Genomic DNA, 22,286 nt, shown 5'->3' on the forward strand with positions numbered 1-22,286 from the left:
TTTTAACTCATTTATTTATTTATTCATTTTTGGTTGGTGAAGGTACAGTCTCACTCTAGTTCAGGCTGACCCACAATGCAGTATGTAGTCTCAGTATGGCCTCGAGCTCAGCATGGTCGTCATTCCTCATCTTCCCAAGTGCTGGGATTAAAGGCGTGCACCACCACACCTGGTTCTAAGTTAAACTCTCTATCAACAACCAACTTACCACGCATTTTCACAGTGTATCATGATCACAATCCTCTCCCGCCATCCTCTTTTTTCTCTCTCACCATGCCTCTCCACTTGAGGGGGAAATCTGTTTCTGGCAAATGTGTGGTGAACTTTGTTTTCTTTCTTTCTGTCTTCCTTCCTTTGTTCCTTCTTTTTTTTTCTCACAAATAACAGAGAAATTGAGAGAAAGATAGAGAAAGAAAAGGAGAGGGAGAGAGAAAGAGAAAGAAATGAGAGAAAGAATGGGAGTGCCGGGGTCTCTAGCCACTGCAAATGAACTCCAGACTTATGCGTCGCCATGTACATCTGGCTTAACTGGGTACAGAGGAATCAAACCTGGGTCCTTTGGCAATGCAGGCAAGTGCCTTAACCACTAAGCAATCTCTCTAGCGCCTGTATGGTTAACTTTGAATGTCTGTGGTTGAGAGCGATACAGACGTCCTGAGGTTTTGTAGGAAGTGCTCAGATCAGGAGATGAATGTCAAGTTCAGCTGTATAGAGAGTTTCAGTCCAGCCTGAGATACATGACAGCCTGTCTCTAAAGTGAAATCATGAAAACCACCACCACTTTGTATCTGGAAGACAGTATGGCAAAGCACTTCTTTCCTTTCTTTGGCTCTTACTTTCTTTCAGCCACTTCTTTGAAAGTTGTCCCTGAATCATGGAGAGTGTAATACATTGCCTTACTTAGTGCTGAACATGACACTGTCACCTCTCAGCATTTTGGTAACTCTTGAATCTCCCCATTGCTCAATACCATCTGAAAAGAGAAGCTTTTGTTTTAAATGTTTTTGTTCAATTTATTTCTTCTTAACAACTTCCATGATTGTAAACAATATCCCATGGCAAGAAGCTTCATTTTTTATGGTATATTTACTGGTTTGTTTATATTTAATTTAAACACGTGTGCACACACACAACCTAATTTACAGTGTGCCTTGCATATTTCAGGCAAGTAAGTGCTTACAGTGATCTTTATCTCCAGACCAATTCTTTTGTGTATATTCCAATTTTTAGAACTTAAGACTGCAATGCTATTTGCTAGTTGGAGGCTATCTACATGTAAGATTATTTTTTAACAATTCTGTCCTTGTGGAATCTTTAAGTTATGCTATGTACATATTTATCATTATTTTTCAGTGCAATCACTCCACCAGTGAGCTATATACCTAGTCCCAGAAGATATACAAATATACTTTTTGTGGATTTTTTTGGGGGGTAAGAATCTCATAGAAGGTTGTGGTGGTGCACACCTTTAATCCCAGCATATGGTAGGCAGAAGTAGTAGGATCACAGTGAGTTCAAGGCCAGCCTGTAACCACATAGTGAATTCCAGGTCAGCCTGGGATGGAGTGAGACCCTACCCTGAAAAACCAGCACCACCAACAACAAAAAGAATCTCATGGTAGCTCAGACTGGCCTTAAATTCCTGATCCTATTGCCCTCATCTTTTTGAGTGATAACATTATAGGTATATGCAACCATGTGTGGCTGTAGCAGAGAGCTTCAGGTTCACTGAGATGAACTTTCAGACCAGGCACAATTCTGGAGGAAGGGATTTATTGAAGCTTACAGATCCAGGGGAAGTTCCATAATGGCAGAAGAAGCTGGCCTGCCTTCACAGGCCCAAGCAGAGAGAAAGAAGTACAAGCCTCAAGGTCAAAAGCCACAGCACACTTCAGGAACTCCAGCTAGGCACACGTTGCATATCTTTAGATTGAAATTGGAAACCTACCACCACACCTTAAGATCACCCAGTGACATTGCCTCCAGCCAGGTAGCCAGCAGATGCACACTACAAACAATAAGGAACTGCATATATTGGGGGCCATCTATTCTATTCAAACCACCACAGTGGCTAAATATAATCGTTTTATTTTAAAAAATACTCTTGAGCCAGGCATGGTAGTGTACACCTTTAATACCAGCACTCAGAAGGCAGAGATAGGAGGATCACTGAGAGTTGGACGCCACCCTGAGAACGAAGCTCTATTTAAAATTTTTTTTTAACATAATTTATTTATTTTTATTATAGAGTAAGAGAGAGAACCAATGAACTCCAGACGCATGTGCCACTTGTGCATCTGGCTTATGTGATTACTGGGGAATTGAACCTGGGTCCTTAGGCTTCACAGGCAAGTGCCTTAAGCACTAAGCCATCTCTCCACCCTGAAAATGTTTTTATTTACTTATTCGCTAGCAAAGAGAGACAGAGAGAAGGGAGAGAGAGACAGAAAGAATGGGTGTGCCAGAGCCTCCAGTTGCTGCAAATGAATTCCAGATTCATGTGTCACATTGTGCATCTTGCATTATATGGGTACCATGGAATCAAAGCGAGTTTAGTAGGCTTTGAAGGTGAAAGACTCCCAGAGGGAGTATTTGAGAACGACAGAGAAAGAAGCAGAGAGAAGGAGAGAAAATGGGCACACCAGGGCCTCCAACCACTGCAAATGAACTCCGGATACATGCTCAATTCCACAGGACCCACAGAAGCCAGATGTACAATGGGGCGAATGCGTCTGGAGTTCCTTTGCAGTGGCTGGAGGTGCTGGCGCACCCATTCTCTCTCTATATATCTCTGCTTCTTTCTCTCTCTGTTGCTCTCAATTAAATGAACAAAAATAAACCAAAACCAAAGTTTCATGGTGGAGAGATGGCTCAGCGGTTAAGACACTTGCCTGCAAAACTTAACAAATAAACAAACAAATAAAGCCAGAGACAGAAAGTGGCACATGCATGTGGAGTTTCCAGTCACAGGAGCCCCAGCATGCCTATTCTCTCTATTTCCCTTCTGTCTCTCTCTCTCTTTTTCACTAAATGTAAGTAAATAAATAAATAATTATTAAATCCTAGGAACAAAGCAGCTGGAGGTAATGCTCAGTGGTAGAAATCATAAGCCACCAGGATGGGTCTCCACATGACCAACAACAACAACATGCCGAGGCTGGCCTTGATGTCACTATGTAGCCAAGGCTGGCCTCAATCACAGTGTGGCTCTCCTCCCTCCCTGCCCTCCCCCCACCCCATCCCTGACTCTCTCTGTCTCTCTCTCTAGTAAATAATTTTTTGAGAACGAAATGAACAGGTTTGTTGGTGTGCACCTTTCATCCCAGCACTTGGGAGGCTTAGGTAGGAGGATCACCTTGACTTTGAGGCCACCCTGGGACTACATAGTGAATTCTAGGAGAGCCTGAGATAGAGGGAGACTCTACCTCAAACATAAAAGAAACAAAACAAACACAACAAAAAAGAAGCCCAGGCAGCAGCAGCCAGGCGTGGTGGCATACACCTTTAATTCCCGCACTTTGGAGGCAGAGGTAGGAGGTTCACCACGCGTTCCAGGTCAGCCTGAGCTAGAGGAATACCCTATCCTAAAAAAAAAAAAAAAAAAAAAAAACCAGCTGGGCGTGGTGGCGCACGCCTTTAATCCCAGCACTTGGGAGGCAGAGGTAGGAGGATCACTGTGAGTTCGAGGCCACCCTGAGACTACATAGTGAATTCCAAGTCATCCTGGGCTAGAGTGAGACCCTACCTAAAAAACCAAAAAAAAAAAAAAAAAAACCCAAGCAAAGCATAAATAAATTTTTTAATAAATGTACACGTGTATATGTAATAATAAATAATAAATGTATATATGTATATATATGTATATGAAATAAATAAAATAGTAGTAGAAAGAGAGGAAGTAAAGAGAGGGAGAGAGAGAGATAGAGACAGAAGGAAGAATTTCAATGCTCCCTCCAATTGTCTTTCTACAGTATGATTTTCAGCACCCTGATTCTACTGACTTTGTTCTAAGGGAAGAGATATGGGTTGAAGAAATAAAGCTTTGTGTAAACACTGGATATTACAGTTGACACAAGGTCTTCTTTTTCCTTTCCTTTCTTCCTGCCTCGCTCTTCCTCATTTTTACTTTTGAAGATGGGAGTCTCATGATGTGGCCCAGCCTATCACATGTAGAAATTACAGGCATGGGGCTGGAGAGATGGCTCAGCAGTTAAGCGCTTGCCTATGAAGGACCCCGATTTGAGGCTCTATTCTCCAGGACCCACGTTAGCCAGATGCACAAGGGGGAGCACATGTCTGGAGTTCATTTGCAGTGGCTGGAGGTCTTGGCACGTCCATTCATTCTCTCTACCTCTCTCTCTCTACTTCTTTCTCTGCCTGTATGTCACTCTCAAATAAATACAAAATAAACAAAATTATTAAAAATAAAAAAAGAAATTACAGGCATGAGTGACACAGCAGGCTGGTTACTGAGACCCAAGAGTAATGTGGATCTAACCTCATCACCTGCACCACCTTTGTGTGGTTGCCTTTAAGGTAGGGTCTCACTCCAGGCTTCCCTGGAACTCACTCTGTACTCCTGGCTGGCATTGGACTGACAAAGATCTTCCTACCTCTGCCTCCCCAGTGCCAGAATTAAATGTGTGCCCACCATACCTTGCCAGCCTAAACTCTTTGAAGTATGCATTTCTGCCACTGATGATATAATCCAGTTTTGCACTGCAGACATAAAACCCCCAGTGCAGGCTGGAGGGATGGCTTGCAGTTAAGGCGCTTGCCTGCAAAGCCAAAGCACCCAGGTTCAATTCCCCAAGACCCACATAAGCCAGATACACAAGGGAGCATATGTGTCTGGAGTTGATTTGCAGTGGCAGGAGGCCCTGGTGTTCCCATTCTCTCTCTTCTGTCTCTTTCTCTCCTCCAAACATATATATATATATTTGAGGGGGTTCGAGGTAGGGTCTCACTCTGGCCCAGGCTGATATGGAATTTACTATGTAGTTTCAGGGTGGCCTCAAATTCAGGGCAATCCTCCTTCGTCTGCCTCCTAAATGCTGTGATTAAAGGTACATACCCCATACCTGGCTTAAAAAAATACATTTTTATTTCTTTATTTTTGTTTTTCGAGGTAGGGTCTCGCATTAGCTCAGGCTGACCTGGAACTCTCTATTTAGTCTCAGGTTGGCCTTGAACTCACGGTGATCCTCTAACCTCTACTTACCAATAGCTGGGATTAAAGGTTTGCGCCACAACACCCGGCGAAAAAATGTATTTTAAAAACAAATCTATATTAAGAATAGTGCTGAACCACTGCACTGCATCCCAGCCCCAAAGAGGGAAAACTGGGAGAGGACTCAGGAAAGGGTTCTAGAAGGGCAGACCTAGACTCTGCAGCTGGTAATCCTTACCCACACTTGACAGGCTTTGGCAGAAGGATCTAAAGTTCAAGGTCAGCCTGGGTAAACTGGCACACCTCCTCTGAATGAAACAAAACAGTGAATGGTAGTGGTTGATGTCTGGGTAGGGACAAATGCTTATAATCCCACCACATGAGAGTTTGAAGTTTTGTGAAAGAGTAAAAATTTGTGGCTAGCCTGGGCTACATTGTGAGACCTACTCCAAAAAAAAAAAAAAAAAAAAAAAAAAAACTGTAAGTGGGCCAGAGACTTGGCTTCAAGGTTAATGTGTTTGCCTACAGAGCCAAAGGATGCTGGTTCCATTGCCTAGAGGACACATAACTCAGAAGCTCATGGTTGCACATGTGTCTGGAGTTCCTTTGCAGTGGCTAGAGGCCTTGGTACATATATTTTCTCTCTTTATCTCTCTGTCTCTCTCACTCACATTAATCAATCAATCAATCAATCAATGTATGTCTGTGCTACCCAGGGATAATGATAAAACTTTTGTAAAACAAATATTTTATTTATGTGTTTATAAAAAAGAGACAGATAGAAAGAGAGAATGGGCACTCCAGGGCCTCTAGCCAGTGCATAGGAACTCCAGACAGATGTGCCCCCTTGTATGTCTGGCTTATCTGGGTCCTGGGATATCAAACCTGTGTCCTTAGGCTTCACAGGCAAATGCTATAACTGCTAAGCCATTTCTCCACTCCTTCAATAAAACCTTTAATCCCAGCACTTGGGAGGCTGAGGTCAGATGATCCAGGTAGTGAGCTCCAGGTCAGCTTCCACAGACTGAGACCATGCATCAGAAAAGAAAAATAGTGTAGGCCAGGCTTGCTAGCTCACACCTTTAACCCCAGCCCTGTATCAAGTCCTAGGTAGGACTGTGATATTGAGTTCCAGGTCAGCCTGGGTAGAGTGAGACCCTACAGAAAACAAACAAAACAATAATAAGGTGTGGTTGGTAGCACACGCCTTTAATCCCAGCACTGCATCAGAGACCTAGGAAGGAGGATCACTGTGAGTTCAAGGCCAGCCTGGCCTAGAGTGAGATTCTATTAAGTTGGGAGTGGTGTGGGTGGTACCTCACTTCAGTTCCTGTCTGGCAGCATAAAAGCAGGAGTCACAGAAGAGGTTCCTCCTAGAGAAGCTTCTGGCTCACAGTTGGCTGGTCTGTGCCACTAGCTGGTGAGCATCTTCTCCTCGGTGAGCAGATATCAGGTAAGAGCAGGGCAGGGCTGGGTGGGGAGGCAGGTAGCGAGGTAGGCAGGCTGTGGAGGAGATGGTGGGGCACAAGGTCAACAGGGAAAGACTCCCCAAGGATCAGGCAAGGGTTTTGGAGGGGAGAGCTTCTCCAAGAATCAAAAGCTGAGGGGATGGGTTCTCAAGGCCATTGAGGGGCCTTTTATGTATGCAACCCTGTGAGCCTTGTTTTGAGATTCCATGGTCACCCAAGGGCTGTGTCCGTGATTTTTTTTGTTCATTTTTATTTATTTAGTTGAGAGCGACAGAGAGAGAGAAAGAGGCAGAGAGAGAGAGAGAGAGAGAGAGAGAGAGATTGGGCACGCCACAGGGCCTCCAGCCACTGCAAATGAACTCCAGATGCGTGCACCCCCTTGTGCATCTGGCTAACGTGGGTCCTGGGGAATGGAGCCTTTAACCAGGGTCCTTAGGCTTTACAGGCAAGCGCTTAACTGCTAAGCCATCTCTTTAGCCTTCTGTCCTTGATTTTATTTTTCTAAGAAAGGTCTCACTCTAACCCACGCTTGCCTGGAATTTTAACAATGTAGTCTCAGGATGGCCTGGAACTCATGGTGATCCTATCTCTGCCTCTCCGGTGCTGGGATTAAAGGTGTGTGCCTCCACGACCAGCTCTTCTGCCTTTTATTATTGATTATTCTTTTTCTTTTTAAATTTTTTGCACTGTTTTGTTTATTTAATACATACAGAGAAAGAGAGAGAGAATGAGCATGCCAGGTCCTCCAGCCAAGTCAATTGACCGCCTGGATGAGGCTGCACAGCTTCTGGCCACTCTGGTGAATGATGAGAACTTTGTATCCAAGGTTGGCAAGTCCAAGTACCAGCTGTGGCATGAGCTGTGCGACCTCATCTCCCAGAACCCAGACAAGGTACAATCCCTCAACGTGGATGCCATCATCCGTGGAGGGCTTACCCGCTTCACTGACCAGGTGGGCAAGCTTTGGCGCTCACTGGCAGACTACTACATCCGCCTAGGCCACTTTGAGAAGGCCCGGGATGTGTATGAGGAGGCCATCCGCACTGTGATGACCGTGTGGGACTTCACACAGGTATTTGACAGCTATGCTCAATTTGAAGAGAGTATGATTGCGGCGAAGATGGGGACCACATCTGAGCTGTGACGGGAGGAGGAGGATGACGTGGATCTTGAGCTACGCCTGGCCCGCTTTGAGCAGCTTATCGGCCGACGGCCACTGCTCCTCAACAGCGTCCGGCTGCGTCAGAACCCACACGACGTCCATGAGTGGCACAAACGTGTGGCCCTGCATCAGGGCCATCCCCAGGAAATCCTCAACACATACACAGAAGCTGTACAGACAGTGGACCCCTTCAAGGCCACAGGGAAGCCACACACCCTGTGGGTCGCATTTGCCAAGTTTTATGAGGACAATGGGCAGCTGGACGATGCCCGTGTCATCCTGCAGAAGGCCACCAAAGTGAACTTCAAGCAGGTTGATGACCTGGCAAGTGTGTGGTGCCAATGCGGGGAGCTGGAGCTCCGGCATGAGAACTATGATGAGGCTTTGCGGCTGCTGCGGAAGGCAACTGCACTGCCTGCCCGCCGAGCCGACTATTTGGATGGCTCAGAGCCTGTGCAGAACCGTGTATACACGTCACTGAAGTTGTGGTCGATGCTTGCAGATTTGGAGGAGAGCTTGGGTACCTTCCAGTCAACTAAGGCCGTGTATGACCGCATCCTGGATCTGCGCATAGCCACACCACAGATTGTCATCAATTATGCCATGTTCTTGGAGGAGCACAAGTACTTTGAAGAGAGCTTCAAGGCTTACGAGCGTGGTATCTCACTGTTTAAGTGGCCCAATGTGTCTGACATCTGGAGCACCTACTTGACAAAGTTCATCACCCGCTATGGGGGCCGCAAGCTGGAGCGGGCACGGGACCTTTTCGAGCAAGCTTTGGATGGCTGCCCCCCCAAATACGCTAAAACCCTGTATCTGCTATACGCACAGCTGGAGGAGGAGTGGGGCCTGGCCCGGCATGTCATGGCTGTGTATGACCGTGCCACAAGGGCTGTGGAGCCTGCCCAGCAGTATGACATGTTCAACATCTATATCAAGCGAGCTGCAGAGATCTATGGCGTCACCCACACCCGTGGCATCTACCAGAAGGCTATTGAGGTGCTATCTGATGAACATGCCCGTGAGATGTGTCTACGGTTTGTGGACATGGAATGTAAGCTTGGAGAGATCGACCGTGCTCGGGCCATCTATAGCTTCTGCTCCCAGATCTGCGACCCCCAGACAACTGGGGCATTCTGGCAAACGTGGAAAGACTTTGAGGTGCAGCATGGCAATGAAGACACCATCAGAGAGATGCTGCGAATCCGCCGTAGTGTGCAAGCCACATACAACACACAGGTCAACTTCATGGCCTCACAGATGCTTAAGGTGTCAGGCAGTGCCACAGGTACTGTGTCTGACTTGGCTCCTGGGCAGAGCGGGATGGATGATATGAAACTTTTGGAGCAGTGTGCAGAACAGCTAGCAGCTGAAGCAGAGCGAGACCAGCCTTCTCGAACCCAGAGCAAGATTTCATTTGTAAGGAGTGATGCATCTCGGGAGGAGCTGGCAGAGCTGGCCCAGCAGGCCAACCCTGAGGAGATCCAGCTGGGTGAGGATGAAGATGAGGACGAGATGGATCTGGAACCCAGTGAAGTCCTACTGGAGCAGCAGAGTGTGCCAGCTGCTGTGTTTGGGAGTCTAAAGGAAGACTGACCCACCCTTCCTCTCCACAGCCTCTCCCCCATACCACCCTTGTATACAGCCCTTCCTTGCACATCAAAAAAAAAAAAAAAAAAGATTGATGTTAACAAAGAGGGGTCAGGGGGCGGAGGACAGACAGGGAAGAGGCTAACAATGATAGAAATTTGACTGTATTCACTGAGTACAAAACTAATTAAAAAAATTGCTGCCACAAACTAAATTTAAAAAACCATAGTAAGATAGTGAGGCATTTGGCAGGTTCCACTGTTTGGGTACATGTCATCTTTATGGTGACACGGGATCTCAAGGAAGCAGGAAGCTCTGATTTCCACATGATAACTACTTAAACCACTGCGGTGGTCATAAAGGTGGAGGAATATTGTAATGGGTATGAGATGCAGAGAAGTTACTGCCTTGTATTCTGCTTCTACTTTTCAGCAATGGAAGTCTGTCTCATCCATGGCTTGGTGCGCTTGGCCTCCATCCCACCTTTCCAGTGGGGCAGTCTCCATGGCCTGTCTCTGCTCACCAGTGGCCCGGATTTCAGTTTATCATCAAACACCTCAGTCCCATTCATCTAATGGCTTTGAAAGAAAGGAAGCAAACAAGACTCATGCACAGGCTGAAAACATGACCACAGAGCAAGACATGCTCACCAGCTCTGGTGGTCTATGCTGCAGAAATTCCCTGGCCAGGTGACAGGGTTTCATGTGTGTTTGAGAGGACACAGTGCTGCGGAGGGCAACCTCCCAAGGACACTCTGTTTGGAGGCACAGCTCCCAGAAGTTCTGTTGAGGCTGATGAAATGAGAGGAGAAAAGAGCCATACATCTCCTGGAGCATTCTGAAAGCCTTCTAAGGAAAACGCCCATTTGTTTGCAAGAGTTACGCACGCCGTGCGTGAGCATTTTCAGTCAGGGAATCCGAGAACGAAATCTGGGTCACCTACAGGTCCTTCCCTGCAGTGCCCCTAAAGCATATTGTGTGAAGGCCCTTCATGCTTCTCGTGAGACTAGGACTAAAGACCATTTGACAATCATCCTTTACTATCTTGAATCATAATATATTTTAGGAAATGTTGTTTCCTCATTATTTCCTAGGGTGCCCCCTGCAAATGGAAGAGTTGTCTAAGGAATTTTCCTTCTGAAGTGACAACTCCGGTATGCAGCAAGCAAGTGAAGAAATGGACAACAGGTGGGCACAATGGCGCATGCCTGTAAGCCGAGCTCCTAGGAAGACTGAGATGGGAGAGTCGCTTGAGTCGTGCAGTTCGAGATCAGACGCATTGTGAAGAACCAACCCTATTGTATAAAAGAAAAGAGTAATAAATTCTTAAAGTTCTGCTAAGTTACTCATTGGTGCACAGTGACTTTGGAAAGGATCCCAATGCCATAATAAAACAGAAATGAGATTTTCTCTTTCTTACTTACTCTCTTCCTTTCTTTGTATTTCTCTTTACATCATGTATGGTTATCAGTTTTGGGGGACCAGGAGTGGAATGTGATGGTTTGATTCAGGTGTCCCCCATAAACTTATGTGTTCTGAATGCTAGGTTCCCAGTGGATGGAGATATGGGAAGTAAGGCCTCATGGAGGCAGTGTATTGTTGGGGGTGGGCTTATGCCAGTCTCCCCTTGCCAGTGTTTGGCACACCTTCTTGTTGCTATTGTCCACCTGATGTTGGATTTCCCCTGTCATCATTGGGCTTCCCCTCTAGCCTGTAAGCCAAAATAAATCTCTTTTTCCTAGTAGCTTCTCTTGGTTGTGTGATTTCTACCAGCCATGTGAACCAGACTGCAACACACACCAAAACTAGATGGTATATCCCGATTGTTAAAACTTCTACATTAGGGCGGGGACATGGCTCAAGGGAGAAGGCCTTTTCCTGCGACCCTAAGGAACCAGGTTGCATTTTGCAGGACCCAGGTAAGCAAGATACACACGGTGGTGCATGTGTCTAGAGTTCATTTGCAGTGGATAGAGCCCTGGCACACACATTCTCATAATCTCTCTCAAATAAATCAATATTTCAAAATATTGTTCATTTTATTTTACTGTTTTATTGATTTTATTGCTATATTTTAGCGAGTATGGGCACACCATGGCTCCAGGCATTGCAAACAAATTCCAGGGGCATGCCCCACCTTGTGCATCTGAGTCCTGGCTAATCCAACCTGGATCATTGGGCTTTGCTGGCAAGTGCCATAATATTTAAGGCATTACTGCAGCCCTCAGATATTTAAAAAAATCTCCACATTTGGGCTGCAGGATAATGAGAAATTAAGTAGAAGCCTGGGTGGAACCCTCCTCCCTGTTGGCTGGCTGTCTTGATGCTGGAGAGAGGTATTCAGCCAGTTGCAGGAGAAGTCATCAGTGCTCTTAATCAGCAGTAGTTCTGGCAAAGTTTATGGCTGGGCAGCCAGACCAAATATGACAACTAGAGCAATGTTGGCATGTCTGTTATGGGGAAAACCAGCTGCTCCCTGATTGGATTTGAGACTTGCTCCATGAGAGAGGATTCATACCTGGTATTGAAAACAATGAAACACATATGACTGGGAGCTCAGCAGTTAAAGGCTCTTGCTTGCAAAGCCTGATGGCCTGCATTCTTCTACATAAGCCAGATTCACAAAGAACACATATCTGGTGTTTCTTTGCAGTGTGAGTAAGCCATCGTGTACCCAAGCTACTCTATGCCAATTCTCTTAAAAAAAATAAAAAATGACACTTCCTGTACACTCTCGGCGGACGGCAGGGGGCGCGCACCGCCATCCTGCGCTTTGTTGGGGGCCTGTATGGGTCTTGAGGGGGCACCGGCTCGAAAGCGGGCCTGGGGTAACGCCGCCTTCCTCGCGGGACTCCGGGTGCTCCGGGCCCCCAAGCAACATGGTGGCCGCGGCCCAGGGCATCGTGCCTCCGCGCGTGCGGTGAGGGGAGCGGGGCGCCGAGGGGCAGCTGTGCCCGCGCTCACCCACCCCTAGAACTGCACTTCCTTTTTTCCTCCCACCCTGATCCAGGCTAATGTGCAATACCAACATGTCTGTGTCTACTGCCGGTGCCCTAAGCACCTCACAGATTCCAGCTTCGGAACAAGAGACCCTGGTTAGGCCAAAGCCATTGCTTTTGAAGTTGTTAAAGACTGTTGTATTTTATCTTGGCCAGTATATTATGAGTAAAAGATTATATGATGAGAAGCAGCAACATATTGTTTATTGTGCAAATGATCTTCTTGGAGATTTGTTTGGAGTGCCAAGCTTCTCTGTGAAAGAGCACAGGAAAATATACACAATGATCTACAAAAACTTGGTAGTAGTAAATCAGCAAGAGCCATCAAACTCTGGAACATCTATGAGTGAGAATGGTTGTCCTCTTGAAGGTGGGAGTGATCTAAAGGACCCTGTGCAAGAACTGCAAGAAGCGACGCCTCCATCTTCAGAGTTGGCTTCTAGACCCTCTACCTCATCTAGAAGGAGAACAATTAGTGAGACAGAGGAAAACTCAGATGACTTAACTGGTGAACGACAGAGAAAGCGCCACAAATCCCTTTCCTTTGATGAAAGCCTGGCTCTGTGTGTGATACTGAAAGACCTCCCCTCCCCCACAGGGAGACCTTCACTCAAGTCTCGAGATACCACGCACCCAAAGACACACGGGAGACCCAACTTGCTGCAAAAGCATGAAGCTTTATTCGGGAAACCAGAGCTCTGGGGTCGACACGTATCTCATGCAGGAGACAGAGGAGTCGACCCTGAGCCCTATTAGGTGTTTTTTTTTTTTTTTTTAATATTTTTTGTTCATTTATTTATTTGAAAGTGACAGAGAGAGAGGGAAAGAAAGAGATAGATAGAGAGGGAATGAGCGCACCAGGGCTTCCAGCCACTGCAAATGAACTCCAGACGCGTGTGCCCCCTTGTGCATCTGGCTAACGTGGGTCCTGGGGAAAAAAGCCTCAAACTGGGGTCCTTAGGCTTCACAGGCAAGCGTTTAACCACTAAGCCATCTCTCCAGCCCTAGGTGTTTCTTTTTATAGGGTTTTTAGCAAGGAAGAGAAAGGGGAGCATGGGGGGAGGGTTCACAAGGGTATTTGCCAAGGTTATACAGTTATGTCTACATATCTTATTTGTGCATAACCAGAGTTTAAGTCCTTGGTCAGGCTGTCTTGGGAAACTATTTTATTATTTTGGTTTTTCTCAAAACTGTATTTTTGTTTTTCCCCTTCCCGGGTCATAAAGTTTAGGTTGACCCGACCAACCCATATCTTGGGCCATTCGCAGTCTTTCTTTTAGCCTATTTTTTATTTACTTCTGAATATACAGTTCAGGCTGTCCCCTGCCTGTAGCAACCAGCTATTTCTTCACCAAGTTTACTTTAAAATTTTCCATCCTGCCTTTCAATACGGGAGCTGTGCTGTGAAAGAAGCAGTGGCAGCGAGTCCACAGAGGCCCCCTCAAATCAGGAGCTTGATGATGGTGTACGTGAACATTCGGGTGATTGGTTGGATCAAGATTCAGTTTCTGATCAATTTAGTGTAGAATTTGAAGTTGAATCTCTTGATTCTGAAGATTATATTAGTGAAGAAGGTCAAGAACTCTCAGAAGAAGATGATGGCGTTTCTCAAGTCACAGTGTATCAGGCAGGACAGGGTGATAGAGATTCATTTGAAAAGGATCCTGAAATTTCATTAGTGGACTATTGGAAGTGTACATCCTGTAATGAAATGAATCCTCCACTTCCACCACATTGCAACAGATGTTGGGCCCTTCGTGAGAGCTGGTTTCCAGATGATAAAGGGAAAGATAGAGGGGAAATCTTTGCAAAAGCCAAACTAAAAAACTCGGCTCAGACAGAAGAGGGCTTGGATGTGCCTGATGGTAAAACAATAACTGCAGTGAACGACTCCAGAGAGACATGGATTGAGGAAAATGATGATGAAGTCACGCAAGCCTTCCAGTCTCAAGAAAGTGAAGAGCATTCTCAGCCATCGACTTCTAGCAGCATGATTTGTAGCAGCCAAGAAGACTTGAAAGAGATGAAGAAGGAAGAAACACAAGACAAGGAAGAAAGTATGGAGTCTAGTTTCCCCCTTAATGCCATTGAGCCTTGTGTAATTTGCCAAGGTCGACCTAAAAATGGTTGCATTGTTCATGGCAAAACAGGACATCTTATGTCGTGCTTCACATGCTCAAAGAAGCTTAAGAAAAGGAACAAGCCCTGCCCAGTGTGCAGACAGCCCATTCAAATGACTGTGCTCACCTACTTCACCTAGCGACCTCCCCAGAAAACAGTTCTGTATCTCTTAACTACATAACCCGGAAAGTTTAGACCACATGGACGTTACTTATATTTACATATCATGGCAAGGAAAATCTTAGTCTATGTAAATTTATTTGTAGTATAATTTATCCCCCTTGGTAGTAAGAATTGTGAAAATTCCTTTTAGGAAAATTTCACTTCTGTTTCTATTTATATTTGGGTTTTAATGTAGTTTACAGGGACTGGACAGCTCATCTTTCATCCTTACCCTTTATATTTTAAGTAATTTCTACTTACGTGAGAGGTATCTTGTTTTTTTTTTTTTTAAATGTAAGTAGAACATGTAACTTATTAAGTACCTTTCATGTAAGGAATAGAAGGACGTGTGAAGGTTTGAACATTTAAATTTTAGACACTCAGACACTGTTTAGTTTCTTTTAGAAGTTGTGAGTTACATGTGGTGCTATGTAAGCTGAAGCATGCATGTGATTTTCTAGAAAGACTCATTGCTATTTGCAGTGTGTGGGGTAGGTGCTACTTCCAGTTGAAAACACCTTTTTGGACTTAGTTATGTGTTTTCTCACAGTCAACAGACCTATGCTTTAGGACATTTTTAAAACCCAGTGCCTTCTGAAAGATTAATTCAGATTTGAGAACTATTCATTTTAAAACACAAATGCTATTCTAAGATGACGTCTCTAAGTAGATTAGCCTCTTGATATATAACATAAGAATTTTGAGCAAAATAGTGAAAATGGCCCTCGATTTAAGGCCCGGTTATTTTTCTCCCATGCATGACATTTATACATGTTCAGGTATGGAAATAAAATTAACTGGACCATAAGTTCAGGGTAGCAGAAAGATAATTTTGTATTAATGGTACATCTTTAGTTTAAATTTCAGAAAAAGAGATGGGCATGGTGGTACACACCTTTAATTCCAGCCCTTGGGAGGCAGATGTAGGAGGATCACCAAGAGGTCAAGGCCACCCCTAGACTACATAGTGAGTTCCCGGTTAGCCTGAGCTAGAGTGAAACCCTACCTCCAAAAACAAAACAAAACAAACAGAAACAAAAACAGCCTCCCCACCATGACTTGAGAAACAACAGAAGGAACCAGTACTTGAGCTTGGGCAGTCTTAAAACTGAAGCCTTATTCATTTGGAATTTATAGTAGAGTCTCATTGTATGTCCTTGTGGATTACTAATGTCTAAAATTACAGATTTACTATATATATATATATATATTTATTTGCAAATAGATGATATTAAATATTTGATCAAGAGTTGAAAAAAATAAAAAATGAAATTGCTTTTAAAAGTGTATTGCTGGAGGGATGTCTTAGCAGTTAAGGCATTTTCCTGCAAAGCCAAGGGATCCAGGTTTAATTCCTCAGGAGCCACGTTAGCCAGATTGCTCTAGGGGGTGCACGAGTCTGGAGTTCATTTGCAGTGGCTAGAGGGCCTGGTGTGCCCATTCTCTATTTTTCTCTCCCACTTTCTCTGTCAAATAAATAAAAATATTTTTTCAAAAGCCTATGCTGGAAAAAAAAAAAGCCTATGGCTTTCTGGGCACTGTGGTGTATGCCTTTATTCCCAGCACTTGAGAGGCAGAAGTAGGAGGACTGCCATGAGTTTGAGGCCACCCTGAGGCTACATAGTGAATTCCAGGTCAGCCTGGGCTACAGGGAGACCCAACAACGAAAAAACAAAACAAAACATAACAAACAAACAAAAAATGCCTATTGCTGGAGCGATGTCTAAGTAATTAATACACTTACCTACAAAGTCAAAGGACCCAGGTTCAATTTCCCAGGTCCCATGTAAGCCAGATGCAAAAGGTAAACAATGGAGTTCATTTGTAGTGGCTGATGGCCTTAGCAATGCAATCGCTCCCAAATAAATTAAGAATAAAATATTTTAATTTTGTTTTTCTTTGTTAATTTGAGGGCAAAAGACGGAGAGAGAGAGAGAGAATGGGCACACCAGGGCCTCCAGCCACTGCAAACGACTACAGATGTGTACACCGCCTTGTGCATCTGGCTAAGGTGGGTCCTGGAGAATTGAGACTCAAACTGGAGTGCTTAGGCTTCACAGGCAAGCACGTAACTGCTAAGCCATCTCTCCAGCCCCCAAATAACATATGTTTATAAGCCTATGACAGGAAAAGTAATATCCATAGGTGGATAAACTAGTAATCTAGTTAAGTGAATGTATTAATACATGTAAAACCAGCCTCTAAATACTTATGTTTATGTGTTTGCATTAATTCTACTATCACTTTTGGTTGCAGAAGCTTATCTTTTCAGATGATGACAACCACTGTAGAAACTCAAGCCTCACCAAAGTGCTAAGAACTGGTGATAGTAGGGTGTTCCTCACTAAGTGAGACATCTGTCACTCCGTCTATGGGCCATTATAGAAGAGGTGGTAGGAAGAATCTAAGGGCCAAAGGAAGGGGAGGAATGTTTTGCAAAGCTCATCCTGTCACAATGTCACTGTGGCAGTGATGATACCACCTACACAAGACCGACATTAACAACAGGGGAAAAGTAATGCCATCAAAATAGAAGAGACGCTAGTTGGAATGAAGAAACTCGGTGGAGGGGATGTCTTGCTTTCTTACACACATCTGACTAAGTCCCCAGTCTAGTAATTCAGCATGTCACCTTCAGAAATGTGGCCTTTCAACAGGTCATAAAACTGGACGTGGTGGCATGCGCCGGTCTTCCCATCACTTGGAGATGTAAGGTAAGGAGCTCAGGGCACCCTACACAGTGAGGTAGAGGACAGCCTGGGTACATGTGACTTTGTCTCAGATCATCACAGTCACCTCAATGTGACCCTTATTACCTGTGCAAAAGTCTCATTTCTGAGGGTGACATAGTGAATTACTAGACTGGGGACTTAATCTAATGTGTGCAAGAATGCAAGACATCTACATATAGACCATCTATCATCCCCTCCCACCACCCTCCCTTTTTACTCCCTGTGTCCCCTCCACCAAGTTTCTTCATTCTGACTAGTGTCTCTTCTATTTTGATGACATTACTTTCTCCATGTTGTTAATGCAGGTCTTGTGTAGGTGATATCATGACTATCACAGTGACACTGTGACAGGATGAGCCTTGCACGGCACTCCTCCCCTTCCTTGGCTCTGAGATTCTTCCTACCACCTCTTCTATAATGGACCATAGAGGGTGTGATATAGATGTCTCATTTAGTCAGGAACACCCCACTGTCACCCATTCTCAGCTCTTTGGTGAGGTTTGGGTTTCTATAGTGGTTGTCACCATCTGAAAAGGTAAGTTCTGTAACCAAAAGTGATAGTAGCATTAATATATAGACATAAATATAAGTGTTTAGAGGGTGGTTTTATATGTATAATACATTCACTTAACCAGATAATACTAGTTTATCCATCTATGGCTATTACTTTTCCTGTCATAGGCTGTTAAAAAATATTTTATTTTTATTAATTCATTTGAAAGTGAGAGACTGCGTGTGCTATGGCCGTCAGCCACTACAAATGAATTTCATTGTTCAGCTTGTGCATCTCACTTACATGTGTCCTGGGAAATAGAGCCTAGTTGCTTTCGTTTTGTAGGCAAGTGCCTTAATCCCGAAGCCATCGCCATCACTCCAGCCATAGCCTTTTTCTTTTGTTTTCTTTTGTTTTTTGAGGTAGGGTCTCCTCTAGTCCAGGCCAACCTGGAATTCACTACGTAGCCTCAGGGTGGCCTGAAACTCAATGTGATCATCCTATTCATGCCCCCCAAGTGCTGGGACTACAGGCATGCATCACCATGCCTGGCTAGCCATAGGCTTTACAAAAGTATTTTTATTTATTTGACAGGGAAATAGGGAGAGAGAATGGGCATGCCAGGGCTGCCAGCTACTGCAAACGAACACCAGACGCATGGGCCCCCTTGTGTATCTGGATAATATGGGTCCTGGGGAATCAAACCGGGCTCCTTTGGCTTTGCAGGCAAATGCAGTTACAGTTACAGTTGTTATAAATATGGTAAATAAGTATTTTAACCCTCAAATCCAACTCTTAGACAACTAGTTTGGATACTGAATGCACTCCAGTGAAGATGACAGAGGAAGTGTGAGTGGACACACTGGCCTTCTTGACTCAGTTATTTCACAGTAGACACACTAAAAAAGGGTGCACAATAAATACATGCAATTTTGTCAAGAAAAGCACAGCCATGGGCCTTGGGACAGTTTAAGGAAAGGGTATCTCAGTGGGCAGACACAAAATCGTGTTTGCTGGCAATACCAGAAGATATTCCTGAGTCTTGAAAAGAAAGGCTACACTTTAAAAGTTGGTATAATTTTGATATAATTGTTTAAAGTTATGGTTAATATAAATTTTGTTTTTTCCATTTTCTAATTTCTTGAAATATTAGTATGCACATATGATATTGCATTGCAGTTCAATTCTAAATAAAATGTTTAGTCAGACCACATGCTTTTTTAAAAGCTATTTGAAATAACACATCTTTATATGTTGATAATGGAGTTCTCCTAGGTGACCTTTTTTCATTAAATTCTTGAATGTTTTTGAATGTATTTTTTGAAATTTATAGCCAGGATAGGTGGTATACACCTGAAATTCCAGTACTCAGAAGGCTGAGGCAGAAGGATTAATGTGAGTGTGAGGGCAGCCTGGCTACATAGCAAGTCCCAAATCATGGGATGGGGAAGAAGGAGAGAAGGAAAGGTCTTACCATGAGGAGGCAGGGCAACTCATTGTTACAAGGTCAAGGCTCCGGGCATTACCTCCCCTCCTCTACTACAGTGTGTGGTTTGCATTTGGATAAAAAGCAGAGAACACAGCCATTTCGTGTTCAGGCAGCATGAAGATGCGTTTGTGTATATGTGCATAGATAGGGCCCGTGTGTGCGTCATGTTACTTCCTTCTGCAGATTTTACTTCATGCTTTGTTAGCCTGAGCTCAGTTAGGATGGTTAAGGTATGATGCAGCCACATGATAGAATATTGTACATCCACTAGCTTATTTGCAATGGGAAGTTAATGTTATATGAAAATATTGCATAATCAAACATACATGTAAATCTTTAGAAGAGTGTAAAAGTAAAAGTGCTAAAAAAAAAAAGGCAAATCCGACGATCCATCAGATTTAACATATAATTTATTCTGCTATGGAAGGTGCAATTAGCACTTGCGGTTCAGGCCTATATACCATAATTATTTCGTGAGTACTGAACTGATGTAATCCCAGTTATCTTTTGGGATGATTTTGGTCACAGTTATGGTGCGCTCCTGCTTGGGTCCGTTTTTGGTGCACTGTGGGTTCAAGTAGGCTGGCTGGGAAATTGGATTGCTGCTCTGGTCACAGGAGCTGGGTGCTGTGAACTCCCTTCCCCAGGTCTCTGGTTCTTGCTGGTGCTTGTGCTGGCAGGAGGGGAGGGGAGGCTGTGGATGGTGGCTCTAGTCCTCCCATGGTCACGAGATCCTCTACCTTGTGATCTGCTACCCCATTGTTTGCTGTGGTCTGATATCGGGAGCCACAGCTGCTCTTTGACCTTGGGAACTAAGGGTGTTCTCTTATCTCTTAATACAAAGGAGATCTCGTGATCTGCAGCTGCTCTCTGACCTTGGGAGCTAGGGTGATCTCTAATCTCCTAATCTCCTGATCCTAAAGCATTGTTTAGTACACAGCCTAGGTGAAGTGGGTGCCTGATAGAGGGATTAACATATGACCCTGGTGAAACTGACGTTAGGCACATAAGCATTATCAAACAAGTTCTGTCTTCTATATATAAGCTATGTCTGCCTGAACACCTAGCATGGTCTCCTTCTTGTGTCTGTTTGCCTTCTCCCATTCAGGTTAACTTCTCCTCGGGTCCTTCAACTCCCCGCTGGCTGTGGCAGTCTTATCTTCACATTTCTTGAGTTTGTGAGGAGCTCCAGTGTGAGTGGAAAATCCCCTCATCTGGTTTTTCCTGTGGATAAAGCCGAGCCTTGCAAGTGTGGTCCCACGGTCGTGCTGCTGCCGAGGACCTGGAGCTGCCATGAACCTGCTGCCGCAGCTGCTGGTGACACTTCTGCCTGCCTATGTGGGCTTCAGATGCTCTGGATCTCTCCTACTTCTCTGTTGCCATTGGTAATTTCTTATACACCTCACTCTTTAGAAGAGTGTAAATGTAAATCTATGGAAATTTAGACATTTACACAAAAGCTACAGAAATTTGTATTACAAAAAAGTACATTGTTACAGCTTTCAAGGTATACTTGAAAATCTCCATCTAAATGAGTAACACATGTATAGCCTTAACAATAACCAAGCTGAGAAATACAAATTCAGTAACCACGTGGATCATGAATGGGAACCTAGCTCTCCCACCAGACATGAGGGAATTCTTCATTCTGAAAAGAAAGATAATTTCATATCAAAGGCTATGGGGGAAAATTCATACTGAAACAGTTGTTAGGCAAAAGAAGACTAGGAATATACAAGACACAACAAAGTCAGAGAAAGGACAAGAATTAATACATATGTTTCAATAATGCAAAAATAAACTCTGCAAATCACTATAAAAGTGATGTCATCAAAATAGGGGAGAGCCTAGTTGGAAAGAATAAGGGGGTAAGTGATGGGGGTAAATGAGGGCAGCAAAGGGGTTGTGGTGATAGCAAATTATGATCATGGCATAGGGAGTATAATTATGGAAACTGTCAATAAATAATTTTTAAGAAGAAACCAAACTTACTAAAAGTTTGGAATGTGTGATGTGAGTTTTGAGAGACCTTGTGTGGCAATCCTAGTCATGGGAGGCACATTTCAAAACTCAGCGAAGCACATGTGAAAGCACAGTGGAGGGCGAGGGAAGAGACACACCGCTGACTCAGCATGTGCAGCCCGTGAGCAGGTTCATAGGGGTGTTGGAAGATTGTAAATTCTGTGGGAGAATGTGTCATGTTGTACATTCCTGTATTGGGTCTTTTGCCTTTGTACAAGGTCAGCTTCCTGATATCCAAGAGGAAAATGAACCACAAGTGGAAGGTCTGTCAGTGAAAGAAAAGACCAACATACCATCAATACATAAAAAGGAGAACACATTATCTTATTCCACGGAGTGACAAATGAACACTTTCAATGTTTTTATAAATACTTTTCTTTTGAAGTTTTTAAAAACCATCCTTATTTTCCTGTGCTAGTCTTTAGACTCAATTCCTACAGCACAGTAAGAAAGTCATTTATAGTCACTTGGTGTGAGTGAGTGTGTGTGAGAGAGAGAGAGAGAGAGAGAGAGAGAGAGTTATGCCACCATTAATTAAGTTGTTTTTCTTCCTTTTCTATGAATGGAATTCTTGTCATGGAAAATACCCAAGAGCATCCCACTTTCAGTTTTTACTGTTTAAATGATGTAAGAAACATTGTTTTTTTTTCTGATTATACAGAGAACACTGTTGGTAATTTCTAAAGCTTGAATGAAAGTGCCTTAACCACTAAGCAATCTCCCCAGCCTGAAGGGCTTGTTTTCTATTAGACCAGTGACTGGTATTAGGTGCCCCAGGGCTGGGTGCAATTACCTTGCTTGTGTCTTAGTTCAGTAATTATATACTTGTCTAAGAGCCACTCCCCCCCCCCTGCCAACTAATATACCGAAAACCTCAC

The 22,286-nt window shown here is 44.2% G+C and overlaps 2 protein-coding genes across 2 annotated transcripts; both read left to right on the forward strand.

The window, feature by feature from the left end:
- The first annotated feature begins 7,372 nt into the window (after window positions 1–7,372).
- On the forward strand, window positions 7,373–9,397 carry LOC123462329 (pre-mRNA-splicing factor SYF1-like). The gene is given in 1 exon segment (XM_045155564.1): window positions 7,373–9,397. A coding segment is annotated over 1 exon segment (2,025 nt).
- Window positions 9,398–12,401: 3,004 nt separating this feature from the next.
- On the forward strand, window positions 12,402–14,649 carry LOC123462330 (E3 ubiquitin-protein ligase Mdm2-like). The gene is made up of 2 exons (XM_045155565.1): window positions 12,402–12,958; window positions 13,776–14,649. The coding sequence occupies exons 1-2, from the start codon at window positions 12,405–12,407 to the stop codon at window positions 14,647–14,649; spliced, it is 1,428 nt and encodes a 475-aa protein (XP_045011500.1). The 5' UTR covers window positions 12,402–12,404.
- Window positions 14,650–22,286: the final 7,637 nt, after the last annotated feature.

This window comes from Jaculus jaculus, chromosome 7 (assembly GCF_020740685.1).
Source record: "Jaculus jaculus isolate mJacJac1 chromosome 7, mJacJac1.mat.Y.cur, whole genome shotgun sequence".
Taxonomy (NCBI): Eukaryota; Metazoa; Chordata; class Mammalia; order Rodentia; family Dipodidae; genus Jaculus; species Jaculus jaculus.